Source organism: Microchirus variegatus, assembly GCF_963457635.1.
Source record: "Microchirus variegatus genome assembly, chromosome: 8".
NCBI lineage: Eukaryota > Metazoa > Chordata > Actinopteri > Pleuronectiformes > Soleidae > Microchirus > Microchirus variegatus.
Genome location: NC_139809.1, coordinates 31,272,315 through 31,290,732, shown reverse-complemented (window position 1 = coordinate 31,290,732; position 18,418 = coordinate 31,272,315). Strand labels below are relative to the sequence as shown.

The window sequence follows — 18,418 nt, the reverse complement described above, 5'->3', positions numbered from 1 at the left end:
ACACTTCACTGTTGCTTCTGCAAAGACAAGAAAACAACTTCATTTCAGTTTCCTCCTTTAGCAGTCGTTACTCATTAAAAACAAAGCTAAATACAGCTGAATACAGCTAAATATGGCTAAATTAAGCTAAGTACAGCTGAATAGAGCTAAATAGAGCTGAATACAACTGAATAGAGCTAAATTAAGCTAAATACGGCTAAATTAAGCTAAATACAGCTGAATAGAGCTAAATAGAGCTAAGTACAGCTGAAAAGAGCTAAATTGAGCTAAATAAAGCTAAGTACAGCTGAATAGAGCTAAATTAAGCTAAATACAATTGAATAGATCTAAATAAAGCTAAATTAAGCTAAATATAGCTAAATACGGCTAAATTAAGCTAAATATAGCTAAATTAAGCTAAATTCAGCTGAATAGAGCTAAATTAGGCTAAATACAGCTGAATAGATCTAAACAACGCTGAATACAGCTGAATAGAGCTAAATTAAGCTAAATGGAGCTGAATTAAGCTAAATACAGCTGAATAAAGCTAAATTAAGCTAAATACAGCTAAATACAGCTGAATAAAGCTAAATTAAGCTAAATAGAGCTAAATAAAGCTAAATTAAGCTAAATGGAGCTAGCTACAGCTGAATAGATCTAAATAGAGCTAAATACAGCTGAATAAAGCTAAATTAAGCTAAATAGAGCTAAATACAGCTGAATAAAGCTAAATACGGCTAAATAAAGCTAAATAGAGCTAACTACAACTAAATTAAGCTAAATACAAAAATCCTGTGGTTGATGTGGAAAGTTCGCCTAACGTTAGTTTTTGGTTGCCCATTTGGTTCGCAGAACGTTACTTTGTCGCAACCTTTCAGAGAATGTTCTCTAAAGGTTGCAGAAAAGTAACGTTCTGAGGAACGGTCCGGGAACCAAAAGGGAACGTTCTCTAAAGGTTTTATAAAGGTTGTATAAAAGTAACATTCTGAGGAATGTTGTGGGAACCAAAAGGGAACGTTCTCTAAAGGTTGTAGAAAAGTAATGTTCTGGGAACCAAAAGGGAACGTTCTCTAAAGGTTGCAGAAAAGTAATCTTCTGGTAGCCAAAAGGGAACGTTCTCTTAAGGTTGTATAAAGGTTGCAGAAAAGTAACGTTCTGAGGAACGGTCCGGGAACCAAAAGGGAACGTTCTCTAAAGGTTGTAGAAAGGTTGTAGAAAAGTAACGTTCTGAGGAATGTTGTGGGAACCAAAAGGGAACGTTCTCTAAAGGTTGCAGAAAAGTAATCTCCTGGTAACCAAAAGGGAACGTTCCCAGAACACGACTTTCTCAGAACCTTCATACAACCTTGAGAGAACGTTCTCTTGAGGAGAAAAAAGTGAAAAACCTCATCTTATAAAAACTAAAACTGTCGCCTCCCTGTGGAGACATTTGGAATGACGTTCAGGGTTAATTCACTGCTGTATTCATTTTTCATGTAAATGTGAATTTAGGTTTTCTCTGACGTTACCTGTTCACAAGTCTGTTTATGAAAATATAAACTTCAGATGATTAACATAGACTCACTCCTCTGCTGTGATGACGACGTTTTTGTTGTGTGAGGCGCTGATATAACTGTGCTGTGAGCGCCCCCTGTTGCTGAGAACCAGGTCAGTTAAAGTCTGCGATGTCTTGAAAATACACGTTCACGTCTTTATCTTCACTTTAACGACAGGAAACTGACGTTTGTAAAACCTTTTTTTTTTCTCTATTTATTTCCCTCTGCAGGAAACCATGTTATTGTCGAGTGTTCGTACCGGTGTCGTGCAGCTTTTCAGCAACAGGGGGCGCTCACAGCTCAGTCTGTGCTGAATAATGTGTCTGCACATCGTAAAAAAAATCATTAACTGTCCCTTTAAAATTCTCTTATTGTGTTGAATCGAGGGGGGGGGGGGGGGAATAAAGGCACTGTCGGCGATTCCTGATTACAACTCACACACACACACACACACACACACACACACACACACACACACACACACACACACACACACACACACACACACACACACACACACACACACACAGCTTTAAGTGCCTCTACGACGACACAAAAACACACAAATACATTAAAAAGAGCCCAAAGTAGTTAAGAAGGCTGTGGTGGAATGAATGCTAGGCATCGAGGAAACAAACACACACACACACACACACACACACACACACACATTCTTGTACTAGCTGCATGCTGAGGACCAAGTAACAGTGCTGACAAAGTGAGGACCAGCATTTCCACTTTATAAATCAACACAATTACAAATGATCTACTTAATGAATGACATCTACAAAGAACTACTGGGTGCAGTACCATAACATGTCTGCAGGTGGAGCCCCAGAGCAAAAAGTGTGTGAAACACCAGGGCTGTCGCAACCTTTCAGAGAATGTTCTCTAAAGGTTGCAGAAAAGTAATGTTCTGAGGAACGGTCCGGGAACCAAAAGGGAATGTTCCCTAAAGGCTGTATAAAGGTCGTAGAAAAGTAATGTTCTGAGGAATGTTGTGGGAACCAAAAGGGAACGTTCTCTAAAGGTTGTAGAAAAGTAATCTTCTGGTAACCAAAAGGGAACGTTCTCTAAAGGTTGTAGAAAAGTAATCTTCTGGTAACCAAAAGGGAAAGTTCTCTAAAGGTTGCAGAAAAGTAACGTTCTGAGGAACGGTCCGGGAACCAAAAGGGAACGTTCTCTAAAGGTTCTATAAAGGTTGTGGAAAAGTAACGTTCTGAGGAATGTTGTGGGAACCAAAAGGGAACGTTCTCTAAAGGCTGTATAAAGGTTGTAGAAAAGTAACGTTCTGAGGAATGTTGTGGGAACCAAAAGGGAACGTTCTCTAAAGGTTGTAGAAAAGTTATCTTCTGGTAACCAAAAGGGAACGTTCTCTAAAGGTTGCAGAAAAGTAATCTTCTGGTAACCAAAAGGGAACGTTCCCAGAACACGACTTTCTCACAACCTTCATACAACCTTGAGAGAACGTTCTCTTGAGGAGAATAAAGTGAAAAACCTGGAAAACAGGGTTTTTGTTTCAAATTGAGGAGCTAAAAACAGAGTATAGCATGTTTACAAGCTAAGGAAGTGATTTGAATGAAAACAAAGTGAGGACCGACAAAAATGTCCTCACTTTGTAAAAATGTCCTCACTTTGTTGGTTAAAAACCCCTCACTGGTCCTCAGTGTGCTGCAAATACAAGAACACACACACACACACGCAGCGTTTACTAAACGTTTACTAAAAATCTGTGCTCGCTCTGAGGATTAATTGTCTTGCAAAAAAAAAAAAAATACAAAAATAAAAACACTTTGATTAAAGTGACGTCATCACAGCGCCTGTGTGTGTGTGTGTGTGTGTGTGTGTGAGTGTGTGTGTGTGTGTTACATCATGGTGGATAATTAGAATAAAAATGGTTGCATGTTATTTTCCGATGGTTAATACTGTCGCTAAAGCAAAGTGCCGCCTCCTGTCACCTGAGCTAACAATGTCGGCGGCGGCGGCGGCAGCGTCCCGAGGACGAGCCACAAGACATTTCCTGGTGTTGAATTCTCCCTGCAGCGCCACCTGGTGCCTAACATTAGCTGTGAAAGGAGAAGCCCCGCCCCCTCGCCCTCGCCTCACGTCAGCAGACCCATGCGAGTGAGTTTGGCCGACAGGAAGGAGTGAAGGACGAACACCACGGGCTTGGGTCCAGAGTGGAGGTCGAACACCTGGAGACGGCAGCAGCAAGGGATGATGGGAAAAAAATGTATTAATTCATTTTGAATTCATAATATCAGACGTCACAGATGCGGCCATGAATGAAACAACGTTCCCCTAAGGTTCTCCTCAGGTTAGTTACAACCATACCAAAAACTAACGTTTAGAGAACGTTCCCTGAGGGTTAGCTAACGTTCCCTCAACGTTGAGAGAACCAAAAACTGAAACGTTTTTCCCGTGGTTGCTGCTCAGTATCCACACAACGTTCCCGTTAGGGTTAGAGAACGTTCTCTGAAGGTTCTACGAAGGTTGTGACAAAGTAACGTGAGGGGAATGTTCTGGGAACCTTTAGAGACCGTTCTCTGAAGGTTCTTCGAAGGTTGTGACAAAGTAACGTGAGGGGACCCTTTAGAGAACGTTCTCTAAAGGTTGTGACAAAGTAACGTGAGGGGAACCTTTAGAGAACGTTCTCTAAAGGTTGTATGAAGGTTGTGACAAGGTAGCGTTAGGAAAACGTTCTGGGAACATTCAGAGAACGTCATCTGAAGGTTGTATGAAGTTTGTGACAACGTAACATTAGGGGAACATTCTGGGAACCTTTAAAGAACGTTATCTAAAGGTTGTAAGAAGGTTGTGACAAGGTAACGTTAGAGGAACATTCTGAGAACCTTTAGAGAACGTTAATTAAAGGTTGTATGAAGGTTGTGACAAAATAACGTTATGGGAACGTTCTGAGAACATTTAAAAAACGTTATTTAAAGGTTGTGACAAAGTAACATTAGGGGAACGTTCTGGGAACATTTAAAGAACATTATCTAAAGGTTGTGACAAAGTAACGTTAGGGGAACTTTCTGGGAACATTTAAAGGACGTTATCTAAAGGTTGTGACAAAGTAACGTTAGGAGAATGTTCTGGGAACATCTAAAGAACATTCTCTGAAGGTTGTGACAAAGTAACGTTAGGGGAATGTTCTGGGAACATCTATAGAACGTTCTCTGAAGGTTGTGACAAAGTAAAGTTAGGGGAACGTTCTGAGAACATTTAAAAAACGTTATCTAAAGGTTGTGACAAAGACATGTTAGTGGAACGTTCTGAGAACATCTAAAGAACGTTCTTTGTAGGTTGTGACAAAGTAACATTAGGGGAACGTTCTGAGAACATTTAAAAAACGTTATCTAAAGGTTGTGACAAACTAAAGTTAGGAGAATGTTCTGGGAACATTTAGAGAACGTTCTCTGAAGGTTGTATGAAGGTTTGCGACAAAGTAACGTTCTGGGAACAGAATGTGCAACCAACGTTCGGGAAACTTTCCGTGTCAACCGCAGGGGAACCTTCATGAAACGTTCCCGTAACCAAAAGGTAACGTTCCGAGGAAACATAAATTGTTAGCTTGGTTATGAAGGAGTTAGCTCTTGTTTTTGTTTTTTTCAGTTCTACGATGCTAGCGCTGTTTACGACATCCTCCTCTTTCTCTTTCAGTAGCGGTGTCCCACAGGGAAGCGTCCTCGGTCCGCTGTTTGCAGATGACGACGTCATTATTAGGCTAATATATATTCACCTGAGGGCTAATGCTACGCTAACTATGGTCCTGGTAAAGTGCAAAATCGACTGGTTTCCAGGGTGAGTTTTTACCAGGAAGTCATAAATTTACGCATAGCCACTAGGTGGCGACTCTCAGTTTGAGTGGAAATCAATGAGATTATTAAATAAATGAGCTCTTTCCCAGAATCCTTTGAGTTCAGATTCATGTGTTCATTTAAAAAATAAATAAATAACATGGCGGTAGTTGGTTGGTCAGAACTCACCATCTCGCCCTCTGGTCCTCCGAAGTCCAGGTAAAGGTTTCGTACGCCGTCGTCGCCGGACATTTTCAGCTTCTCGTACGGGTATCTGTACAGCACGGCGCCACCTGCTGGGTCCACCGGCTCTCTGGTGACGGTGAAGCCCTTCTCGTAGTGCAGCGTCAGACGCACGTCCTGGCGAGTCAACGTACACCCTGGAGGACCAATCAGAGAGAGGCAGACAGTCCCTGAGATTCACACGAGTGCCACAAGGGGGAGCTCATGGGAACCTGATAATAACAACAATATTAACAAAGACGCCACTCAAAACGTCCTGTTTTTCACTTTATTAAAACATGTATATATATTAAAATATGATAACATATATATTATTATAATATATGAAATCATTATTTTATATATACACGTGTAAATATATACATACCGTATATACGTATATATGTATATCTACGTGTATATGTGTATACACACATACATATATACATAGATATGTATATATCTATGTAAATATATATCTCCCACACCAAAGTCCATAGAGAAAACCAGTGATTTTAGCTCACAGGGACACATGAGCTGCTGGTCCTCTGCTGCCTCGTGTGGTCACTTTGTGTCACTCAAATAAATCTGAATGAAGAATTTAAAAAGCCGAATTCACTAAAATCAGTCATTGTAAGTTAGTGATGGAGGCAGCAGTGGATCAACAACTCCTGTGAACTCCTGTGTTGCTGTGATGTTGTCACTGGTTTTCTCTATGGACTTTGGTGTGGGAGAGTGAGTGACTTTGGTGTGGGAGAGTGAGTGGTTTACAAGTGTCAGTTTCCTGTTGGAAAAGTCTGTCTAACAGTGAAATAAAGACGTGGACGTGTTCTTCAGATATCATAGACTTGTTTAATGTTATGTTATCAAGTATAAAAGGCTCAAGTAAAAAAAAAACAACTGAAGTTTGTAAACCACTCACTCTCCCATACCAAAGTCCATAGAGTAAACCAGTGATTTTAACATCACAGCAACACAGGAGTTCACAGGAGTTGTTGATCCACTGCTGCCTCCATCACTGACTTACAATGACTGATTTTGTCAATTCGGCTTTTAAAATAGTTAATTTAGAATTAACTCAGTGACACAAAGTGACCACACGAGGCAGCAGAGGACCAGCAGCTCCTGTGTCCCTGTGAGATAAAATCACTGTTTTTTTCTCTATGGGCTTTGGTGTGGGAGAGTGAGTGACTTTGGTGTGGGAGAGTGAGTGACTTTGGTGTGGGAGAGTGAGTGGTTTTACAAACTGGACAGTTTCCCGAAGACAAAGACGTGAAACACTCACCAATAGAAACTTCTTTGATGAGTTCGGCGGCGGCGTGCGACCCCTGCACCAGCGCTCGCGTCCACGAGGACAGATCCCAGTGAGTCTCCACGCGGAAGACGTGCGACTCGATGCCTCGCCCTGTCCCCGTTCGAGTGGCGAAAACCAGGTCTGATCCCTGGGCGGGAGATCCACGAGCACTGCCAGAGTGAACCAGTCTGAGAGAGAGAGAGAGAGAGACAGAGAGAGAGAGAGGGAGAGGGAGGTTTATTTCATGTAGACTTTGGATAATTCAGGCTTTGTGTCGTGTGGTTGTACGTGGAACTGACGTGAACGGAGTTAACTTAAGTCTACGACGTCTTAAACGTCTTCATCTTCACTGTGAGACGGAGTTTTAACAACAGGAAACTGAAGTCTGTAAACCACTCACTCTCCCTGCACCAGAGTCCATAGAGAAAACCAGTGATTTTAGCTCACAGGGGACACAGGAGCTGCTGGTCTTCTGCTGCCTCGTGTGGTCACTTTGTGTCACTAAGGTTAGTCAAAACAAAGGATTTTCAAAGCCGAATTCAAGAAAATCAGTCATTGTAAATCAGTGATGGAGGCAGCAGTGGATCAACAACTCCTGTGAACTCCTGTGTGCTGTGATGTTAAAATCACTGGTTTACTCTATGGGCTTTGGTGTGGGAGAGTGAGTGACTTTGGTGTGGGAGACTGAGTGACTTTGGTGTGGGAGAGTGAGTGGTTTACAAACTTCAGTTTCCTGTTAATTAAACCTTTTATACTGAATAAAATCAACATTAAAACAAGTCTGCACTATCTTAGACACATGCACACGTCTTTATATCATAGTGAGACTAACCTTTCCTTGTGTAAACTGACGTTTATAAACCACTCACTCTCCCACACCAAAGTCCATAGAGTAAACCAGTGATTTTAACATCACAGCACACAGGAGTTCACAGGGGTTGTTGATCCACTGCTGCCTCCATCACTGATTTACAATGACTGATTTTCTTGAATTCGGCTTTGAAAATCCTTTGTTTTGACTAACCTTAGTGACACAAAGTGACCACACGAGGCAGCAGAGGACCAGCAGCTCCTATGTCCCCGTGAGCTAAAATCACTGGTTTTCTCTGTGGACTTTGGTGCAGGGAGAGTGAGTGGTTTGTCTCTGTTTACCTGGTGGCTAACAGTGGGTGTGTGAGCAGAGGCGTGGACCATGACTCTCTGTTCCAGGGCACAGACTCAAACAGCAGGATGTCCTTCTCCGTCAGAGCCATCACCACCGGGCGGTGCTGTTGCCTCCCGCCCTCCAGCTGCACCTGAAGAAGAACGAGAGAGCGGAGAGAGAGAGAGAGAGAGAGAGAGAGAGAGAGAGAGAGAGAGAGAGAGAGAGAGAGAGAGAGAGAGAGGAAACACTGTGACAAAGTGTGTGAAAACTGTCTGTTCTGTTAAATCAGGTTAAAACAGTGCTAATAAGATTCTAAATCATTTGCTGATACCTCTCACACACACACACACACACACACACACACACACACACACACAGTCTCACACACACACAAATTTAAATTGTGTCTGAAAGCAAAATGTCATTAATTTATATATTCATATTATATTGTGTGTGTGTGTGTGACTGTGTATGTGTTTATGTGTGTGTTTATGTGAGTGTGTGACTGTGTGTGTTTATGTGTGTGAGACTGACTCTGCGTGTGTGTGAGAGAGACTGTGTCTGTGTGCGTGTGTGTGTGTGTGCGTGTGTGAGACTGTGTGTGTGTGTGTGTGTGCGACTGTGTGTGTGTGTATCTGTGCGTGTGTGTGCGCGTGTGAGACAGTGTGTGATTGTGCATGTGTGAGACTGTGTGTGTGTGTGTGTGTGCGACTGTGTGTGTGTGTATCTGTGCGTGTGTGTGCGCGTGTGAGACAGTGTGTGTTTGTGCATGTGCGTGTGTGACTGTGTGTGTGTGTGAGTGACTGTGTGTGTGTGAGACTGTGTGCATGTGTGTGTGTGTGCGTGACTGTGTGTGTGAGACTGTGTGCATGTGCATGTGTGTGTGTGTGCGACTGTGTGTAAGACTGTGTTGTGTGTGTGTGTTACTGTGTGCATGCGTGTGTGTGTGTGTGAGACTGTGTGCATGTGTGTGAGACTGTGTGCATGTGCATGTGTGTGTGTGTGCGACTGTGTGTGTGACTGTGTTGTGTGTGTGTGTTACTGTGTGCATGCGTGTGTGTGTGTGTGAGAGACTGTTTGTGGTTTGTGTGTGTGTGTGTGTGTGACTGTGTGTGTGTGTATGTGTGTGTGAGACTGTGTGCATGTGTGTGTATGTGTGTGTAAATGTGTGCATGTGTGTTACTGTGTGCGTGTGCGTGCGTGTGTGTGCATGTGTGTTACTGTGTGTGTGTGTGTGTGTGTTAATCTCAATCGAGCTCAGACAGGAAACACCAGTGGAAGTTTCAGCTGCGTTACACTGTTTCCTGTGGAGACCACTGACTGAAAACAACACACACACACACACACACACACACACACACACACACACACACACACACACACACACACACACACACACACACTAACACACACACACACTGAGCTAAAAACACACCAATACCTGACAGGAACCTGGACTACAACCCAGGGCATTGTGGGTAAAGTCAAGCTAAAGAGAAAGAGTAAATGATGACCTGCTCAGCCAACCAGCCGATGTGTTTGAGGTGTGTGTGTGAGGAGGACGAGGCGCTGAGGAAGGCGTTGATGTGAGCGAGCGTCTGAGGCAGCAGAGCCGCGATGTTGGTGTGAACCGCCGTGAACCACGAGTTAGCGCTGGAGCCGTCTTTGCACCGCAGCACCACCGTGTGCTGACCGTCAGGAGAGTGAAGCTCCAGCAGCCTGAAAGACCAAAGATACCGTAAAATACACTGTGAATGCACTGTAAATATACCGTAAAATACACTGTGAATGCACTGTAAATATACCGTAAAATACTCTGTCAATGCACTGTAAATATACCGTAAAATACACTGTGAATGCACTGTAAATATACCGTAAAATACACTGTGAATGCACTGTAAATATACCGTAAAATACACTGTAAATATACTGTAAAATACACTGTGAATGCACTGTAAATATACTGTAAAATACACTGTGAATGCACTGTAAATATACCGTAAAATACACTGTGAATGCACTGTAAATATACCGTAAAATACACTGTGAATGCACTGTAAATATACTGTAAAATACACTGTGAATGCACTGTAAATATACCGTAAAATACACTATGAATGCACTGTAAATATACCGTAAAATACGCTGTGAATGCACTGTAAATATACTGTAAAATACACTGTGAATGCACTGTAAATATACCGTAAAAAACACTGTGAATGCACTGTAAATATACCGTAAAATACACTGTGAATGCACTGTAAAATACACTGTGAATGCACTGTAAATATACTGTAAAATACACTGTGAATGCACTGTAAATATACCGTAAAATACACTGTGAATGCACTGTAAATATACCGTAAAATACACTGTGAATGCACTGTAAATATACTGTAAAATACACTGTGAATGCACTGTAAATATACCGTAAAATACACTATGAATGCACTGTAAATATACCGTAAAATACGCTGTGAATGCACTGTAAATATACTGTAAAATACACTGTGAATGCACTGTAAATATACCGTAAAATACACTGTGAATGCACTGTAAATATATAGTAAAATACTCTGTCAATGCACTGTAAATATACTATCAAATACTCTGTGAATGCACTGTAAATATACCATAAAATACACTGTGAATGCACTGTAAATATACCGTAAAATACACTGTGAATGCACTGTAAATATACTGTTAAATACACTGTGAATGCACAGTAAATATACCGTAAAATACACTGTCAATGCACTGTAAATATACCATCAAATACTCTGTGAATGCACTTTAAATATACCGTAAAATACACTGTGAATGCACTGTAAATATACCGTAAAATACACTGTGAATGCACTGTAAATATACTGTAAAATACACTGTGAATGCACTGTAAATATACCGTAAAATACTCTGTCAATGCACTGTAAATATACCATCAAATACTCTGTGAATGCACTTTAAATATACCGTAAAATACGCTGTAAATGCACTGTAAATATACTTTAAAATACCACTGTAAAATACACTGACAATGCACTGTAAATATACCGTAAAATACTCTGTTAATGCACTGTAAATATACCGTAAAATACTCTGTGAATGCACTGTAAATATACCGTAAAATATGCTGTAAATGCACTGTAAATATACTGTAAAATACCACTGTAAAATACACTGACAATGCACTGTAAATATACCGTAAAATACTCTGCAAATGCACTGTAAATATACCGTTAAATACTCTGTAAATGCACTGTAAATATACAGTAAAATACCACTGTACATGTACAGTAAATATGCTGTAAAATACACTGTGAATATGCTGTAAAATATAATGTAAAATGCACTGTAAATATAATGTAAATTATACAGTAAATATACTGTAAAATACACTGTAAATATACTGTAAAATGTATTGTAAATATACTGTAAAATGTACGTTAAATATACTGTAAATACAATGTAAAATACCACTGTAAATATAGTGTAAAATGTACTGTAAATATACTGTAAAATACCACTGTAAATATACTGTAAAATACACTACATATACTGTAAAATACACAGTAAATATACTGTAAATGCACTCTAAATATACTGTAAATACACTGTAAATATACTGCAAAATACGCTGTAAATATACGACATATGATACAATGACGTTTTGGTCAAAAATCACAGAAACTGTGTTTAATTATTCAAACCAAACAAACACTAAGTTCTTATTAGTGGAGATAAAACATCATAAAACAGGTCCATACTGAGGTCTGTGAGATCCAGGTCTGAGGTCTTTAAACTAGAGTCCAAGATCTTTAAACTAGAGTTCAAGGTCTTTAAACTAGAGTCCAAGGTCTTTAAACTAGAGTCCAAGGTTTTTAAACTAGAGTCCAAGGTCTTTAAACTTGAGTTCAAGGTTTTTAAACTAGAGTCCAAGGTCTTTAAACTAGAGTCCAAGATCTTTAAACTAGAGTCCAAGATCTTTAAACTAGAGTCCAAGGTCTTTAAACAAGAGTCCAAGATCTTTAAACTAGAGTCCAAGGTCTTTAAACTAGAGTCCAAGGTCTTTAAACTAGAGTCCAAGGTCTTTAAACTAGAGTCCAAGATCTTTAAACTAGAGTCCAAGGTCTTTAAACAAGAGTCCAAGATCTTTAAACTAGAGTCCAAGGTCTTTAAACTAGAGTCCAAGGTCTTTAAACTAGAGTCCAAGGTCTTTAAACTAGAGTCCAAGATCTTTAAACTAGAGTCCAAGATCTTCAAACTAGAGTCCAAGATCTTTAAACTAGAGTCCAAGATCTTCAAACTAGAGTCCAAGATCTTTAAACTAGAGTCCAAGGTCTTTAAACTAGAGTCCAAGGTCTTTAAACTAGAGTCCAAGGTCTTTAAACTAGAGTCCAAGATCTTTAAACTAGAGTCCAAGATCTTTAAACTAGAGTCCAAGATCTTTAAACTAGAGTCCAAGATCTTTAAACTAGAGTCCAAGATCTTTAAACTAGAGTCCAAGATCTTTAAACTAGAGTCCAAGGTCTTCAAACTAGAGTCCAAGGTCTTTAAACTAGAGTCCAAGATCTTTAAACTAGAGTCCAAGGTCTTTAAACTAGAGTCCAAGATCTTTAAACTAGAGTCCAAGATCTTTAAACTAGAGTCCAAGATCTTTAAACTAGAGTCCAAGGTCTTTAAACTAGAGTCCAAGATCTTTAAACTAGAGTCCAAGATCTTTAAACTAGAGTCCAAGGTCTTTAAACTAGAGTCCAAGGTCTTTAAACTAGAGTCCAAGATCTTTAAACTTGAGTTCAAGGTTTTTAAATTTGAGTTCAAGGTTTTTAAACTTGAATCAAAGATCTTTAAACTAGAGTTCACATCAAGTCCAAAGGAGCTAGAATCCTAAACTTAAGCAGTTCCTCACAAATGAGGATCTGCGTCATGAGGACCAGGTCTTGGTCTCCATGAGGTCTTCTGGTCCTAGTGTATGTTCTCACCTGTTCTCCAGGTCTGGCATGGTGAGGTTCCTGCTGATGAAGCACATCCTCAGACTGATCACCTTCCTGTCTTTGGACGAGGAGGAGGCGGAGCCTCCGCTGTGTTTGGGCGAGCCCGAGTCCTCGCTGCCGCTGTAGCTGGGCGACTGCGGGCGGACGGCGTCCCACGGCAGGTCGGCCACCAGGGACGGCTTCTTGAAGAGCGGAGAAACCTCGCGGATGTACTTCACTGTGGAGGAAGAGGAGGGAGGAGGATGATGAAGAAGATGAAGATCTACTGGGGCTCAAACTTCTTCATTTTTTTATCACAAAACAGAAAAAATCACTGTTAGTGAATAAAGTTGCATTTTTAACAGCGGGACATATTATATTGTGGAGATCTTGAAGATCGACGAGATTATTCTGCTATTTGGACAAAAAAGAAGAAATTCCAAGAAATAATACTTATTTTCCAGAGTCAACACACACACACACGCACATACACACACAAACACACACACACACACACACACACACACACACACACTTGATGCTGTTTAAAGAACTCATTAACTCCGTCAGTCGTGTCCCTGACATCTACTTCCTCTTCTAATTAGAGTCTGTCCACAGAGAGGAGTGTGTGTGTGTGTGTGTGTGTGTGTGTGTGTGTGTGTGTGTGTGTGTGTGTGTGTGTGTGTGTGTGTGTCTGCATTAATGTGTGCAATAGAAATTCCCCTACACACACTCAGACCTACAGTTCCATTGATTTTTATATATATATATATATGTATATAAATATCAAATCAATGTTTCTGTAAGTCTGTGTGTGTATGTTTGAGTCTATATAATATATGTCCTGATACGAAGGTGATATATGTGGATATAAAGCTGCGCACAGGTTTGTTTCTCTGGAGTTTGAGAGTGAAAATACACTGTAAATATACTGTAAAATACCACCGTAAATACACTGTAAAATACCACTGTAAATATACTGTGAATATACTGTAAAATACACCGTCAATGCACTGTGAATATACCCCAAAATATGCTGTAAATATACTGTAAAATACACTGTTAATATACAGTAAATATAATGTAAAATGCACTGTAAATATACTGAAAAATAGACAGTAAATAAACTGTAAAATACACTATAAATATACTGTAAAATACCACAGTAAATATACTGTAAAATACCACAGTAAATATACTGTAAACTACCACTGTAAAATACACTGTAAATATACCGTAAAATACACTGTAAATATACTGTGAAAGACCACAGTAAAATACACTGTTAATATACTGTAAAATGCACTGTAAATATACTGTAAAATACCACTATAAATATACTGTAAAATGCCACAGTAAATATACTGTAAAATACCACTATAAATATACTGTAAAATGCCACAGTAAATATACTGTAAAATACAACTGTATATATACTGTAAAATACCACTATAAATATACTGTGAAATAACACAGTAAATATACTGTAAAATACCACTGTAAATATACTGTGAAATAACACAGTAAATATACTGTAAAATACTACTGTAAATATACTGTGAAATACCACAGTAAATATACTGTAAACTACACTGTAGATATACTGTAAAATACACTGTAAATATACTGTAAAATACAACTGTAAGTATACTGTAAAATACCACAGTAAATATACTGTACAATACACTGTAAATATACTGTGAAAGACCACAGTAAAATACACTGTTAATATACTGTAAAATGCACTGTAAATATACTGTGAAATACCACTGTGAATATACTGTAAAATACCACAGTAAATATAATGAAAAATACAACAGTAAATATACTGTGAAATACCACAGTAAGTATAATGTAAAATACCACAGTAAATATACTTTAAAATACCACTGTAAATATACTGTGAAATACCACTGTAAATATATTGTTAAATACACTGTAGATATACTGTAAAATACACTGTAAATATACTGTAAAATACAACTGTAAATATACTGTAAAATACCACAGTAAATATACTGTAAAATACAACTGTAAATATACTGTAAAATACCACAGTAAATATACTGTAAAATACAACTGTAAGTATACTGTAAAATACCACAGTAAATATACTGTACAATACACTGTAAATATACTGTGAAAGACCACAGTAAAATACACCGTTAATATACTGTAAAATGCACTGTAAATATACTGTGAAATACCACTGTGAATATACTGTAAAATACCACAGTAAATATAATGAAAAATACAACAGTAAATATACTGTGAAATACCACAGTAAGTATAATGTAAAATACCACAGTAAATATACTTTAAAATACCACTGTAAATATACTGTGAAATACCACTGTAAATATATTGTTAAATACACTGTAGATATACTGTAAAATACACTGTAAATATACTGTAAAATACAACTGTAAATATACTGTAAAATACCACAGTAAATATACTGTAAAATACAACTGTAAGTATACTGTAAAATACCACAGTAAATATACTGTACAATACACTGTAAATATACTGTGAAAGACCACAGTAAAATACACTGTTAATATACTGTAAAATGCACTGTAAATATACTGTGAAATACCACTGTGAATATACTGTAAAATACCACAGTAAATATAATGAAAAATACAACAGTAAATATACTGTGAAATACCACAGTAAGTATAATGTAAAATACCACAGTAAATATACTTTAAAATACCACTGTAAATATACTGTGAAATACCACTGTAAATATATTGTTAAATACACTGTAGATATACTGTAAAATACACTGTAAATATACTGTAAAATACAACTGTAAATATACTGTAAAATACCACAGTAAATATACTGTAAAATACAACTGTAAGTATACTGTAAAATACCACAGTAAATATACTGTACAATACACTGTAAATATACTGTGAAAGACCACAGTAAAATACACTGTTAATATACTGTAAAATGCACTGTAAATATACTGTGAAATACCACTGTGAATATACTGTAAAATACCACAGTAAATATAATGAAAAATACAACAGTAAATATACTGTGAAATACCACAGTAAGTATAATGTAAAATACCACAGTAAATATACTTTAAAATACCACTGTAAATATACTGTGAAATACCACTGTAAATATATTGTTAAATACACTGTAGATATACTGTAAAATACACTGTAAATATACTGTAAAATACAACTGTAAATATACTGTAAAATACCACAGTAAATATACTGTAAAATACAACTGTAAATATACTGTAAAATACCACAGTAAATATACTGTAAAATACACTGTAAATTACTGTGAAAGACCACAGTAAAATACACTGTTAATATACTGTAAAATGCACTGTAAATATACTGTGAAATACCACAGTAAATATAATGTAAAATACCACAGTAAATATACTGTAAAATACCACAGTAAATATACTGTAAAATACACTGCAGATATACTGTAAAATACAACTGTAAGTATACTGTAAAATGCACTCTAAATACACTGTTAAATACAACTGTAAATATACGACATACGATACAATGAAGTTTAGGTCAAAAATCCCAGAAACTGTGTTTAATTATTCAAACCAAACAAACACTGAGTTGTTTTCAGTGAAGATAAAACATCAATGTGTCGATCAACGATTCACACTAACAGGAAAGAGACGGAGAGAGAATCTGATGTAACACATATTTGGTTTGTGGCTGTGACACACACACACACACACACACACACACACACACACACACACACACACACACACACACACACACACACACACACACACACACACAGAATAATCAGAGGATGAAATATCTCAATAATGGTTCACAGTTAAATGGTCAGAACTCGGCTCAGAATTTTTCCTCTAAAACTGCCCAGAAATTCTCCTGTGGTTTGGACTGAGCTGAGTTCTCTCATTCTTTTCCTCTCTCCTCGTCTCCTTCATCCTCCACTTGTCTCCTTCATCCTCTCCTCTCTCTTTCCTCTCTCTTTTCCCTCCAAATCTCTTTCTGCCAGAAACATAATGAGAACAACGTGTGTGTGTGTGTGTGTGTGTGTGTGTGTGTGTGTGTGTGTGTGTGTGTGTGTGTGTGTGTGTGTGTGTGTGTGTGTGTGTGTGTGTGTGTGTGTGTGTGTGTGTGTGTGTGTGATTCTGTCATAAACACTGACCTTGTCAGGACCACAAGTCATGGAGACCAGAACCTGGTCCTAATGAGGCAGAACCTCATTTCTGAGGAACTGGTTAAGTTTAGGACTCTTTAGGACTCTAGTTTAAAGACCTGATGTGGACTCTAGTTTGAAGACTTGATGTGGACTCTAGTTTGAAGACCTCAGACCTGATGTGGACTCTAGTTTGAAGACTTGATGTGGACTCTAGTTTGAAGACCTCAGACCTGATGTGGACTCTAGTTTGAAGACTTGATGTGGACTCTAGTTTGAAGACTTGATGTGGACTCTAGTTTGAAGACCTCAGACCTGATGTGGACTCTAGTCTAAAGACCTCAGAGCTGATGTGGACTCTAGTTTAAAGACCTCAGACCTGACGTGGACTCTAGTTTAAAGACCTGATGTGGACTCTAGTCTAAAGACCTCAGACCTGACGTGGACTCTAGTTTAAAGACCTGATGTGGACTCTAGTCTAAAGACCTCAGACCTGATGTGGACTCTAGTCTAAAGACCTCAGAGCTGATGTGGACTCTAGTTTAAAGACCTCAGACCTGACGTGGACTCTAGTTTAAAGACCTGATGTGGACTCTAGTCTAAAGACCTCAGACCTGATGTGGACTCTAGTCTAAAGACCTCAGAGCTGATGTGGACTCTAGTTTAAAGACCTCAGACCTGACGTGGACTCTAGTTTAAAGACCTGATGTGGACTCTAGTCTAAAGACCTCAGACCTGACGTGGACTCTAGTTTAAAGACCTCAGACCTGACGTGGACTCTAGTTTGAAGACTTGATGTGGACTCTAGTTTAAAGACCTCAGACCTGACGTGGACTCTAGTTTAAAGACCTGATGTGGACTCTAGTTTAAGGACTTGATGTGGACTCTAGTTTAAAGACCTGACGTGGACTCTAGTTTAAAGACCTGATGTGGACTCTAGTTTAAGGACTTGATGTGGACTCTAGTTTAAAGACCTGATGTGGACTCTAGTTTAAAGACCTGATGTGGACTCTAGTTTAAGGACTTGATGTGGACTCTAGTTTAAAGACCTGATGTGGACTCTAGTTTAAAGACCTCAGACCTGATGTGGACTCTAGTTTAAAGACCTGATGTGGACTCTAGTTTAAAGACCTCAGACCTGATGTGGACTCTAGTTTAAAGACCTGATGTGGACTCTAGTTTAAAGACCTCAGACCTGATGTGGACTCTAGTTTAAAGACCTGATGTGGACTCTAGTCTAAAGACCTCAGACCTGATGTGGACTCTAGTTTAAAGACCTCAGACCTGATGTGGAC

The 18,418-nt window shown here is 38.7% G+C and overlaps 1 protein-coding gene across 1 annotated transcript in view; it reads right to left on the bottom strand.

Annotated features, from left to right (window-relative positions):
* Positions 1 to 3,595: 3,595 nt before the first annotated feature.
* sntb2 (syntrophin, beta 2) overlaps positions 3,596 to 18,418 on the bottom strand; it is a 23,560-nt gene continuing 8,737 nt past the window's right edge. Inside the window, exons 2-7 of the mRNA XM_083893111.1 lie at positions 12,957 to 13,185; positions 9,489 to 9,693; positions 7,983 to 8,125; positions 6,822 to 7,018; positions 5,504 to 5,694; positions 3,596 to 3,709 (exon numbers count right to left, since the gene is read on the bottom strand). Coding sequence (XP_083749237.1) covers positions 3,617 to 3,709; positions 5,504 to 5,694; positions 6,822 to 7,018; positions 7,983 to 8,125; positions 9,489 to 9,693; positions 12,957 to 13,185 — 1,058 coding nt within the window. The 3' untranslated portion in view covers positions 3,596 to 3,616. The remainder of the gene's footprint in view (positions 3,710 to 5,503; positions 5,695 to 6,821; positions 7,019 to 7,982; positions 8,126 to 9,488; positions 9,694 to 12,956; positions 13,186 to 18,418) is intronic.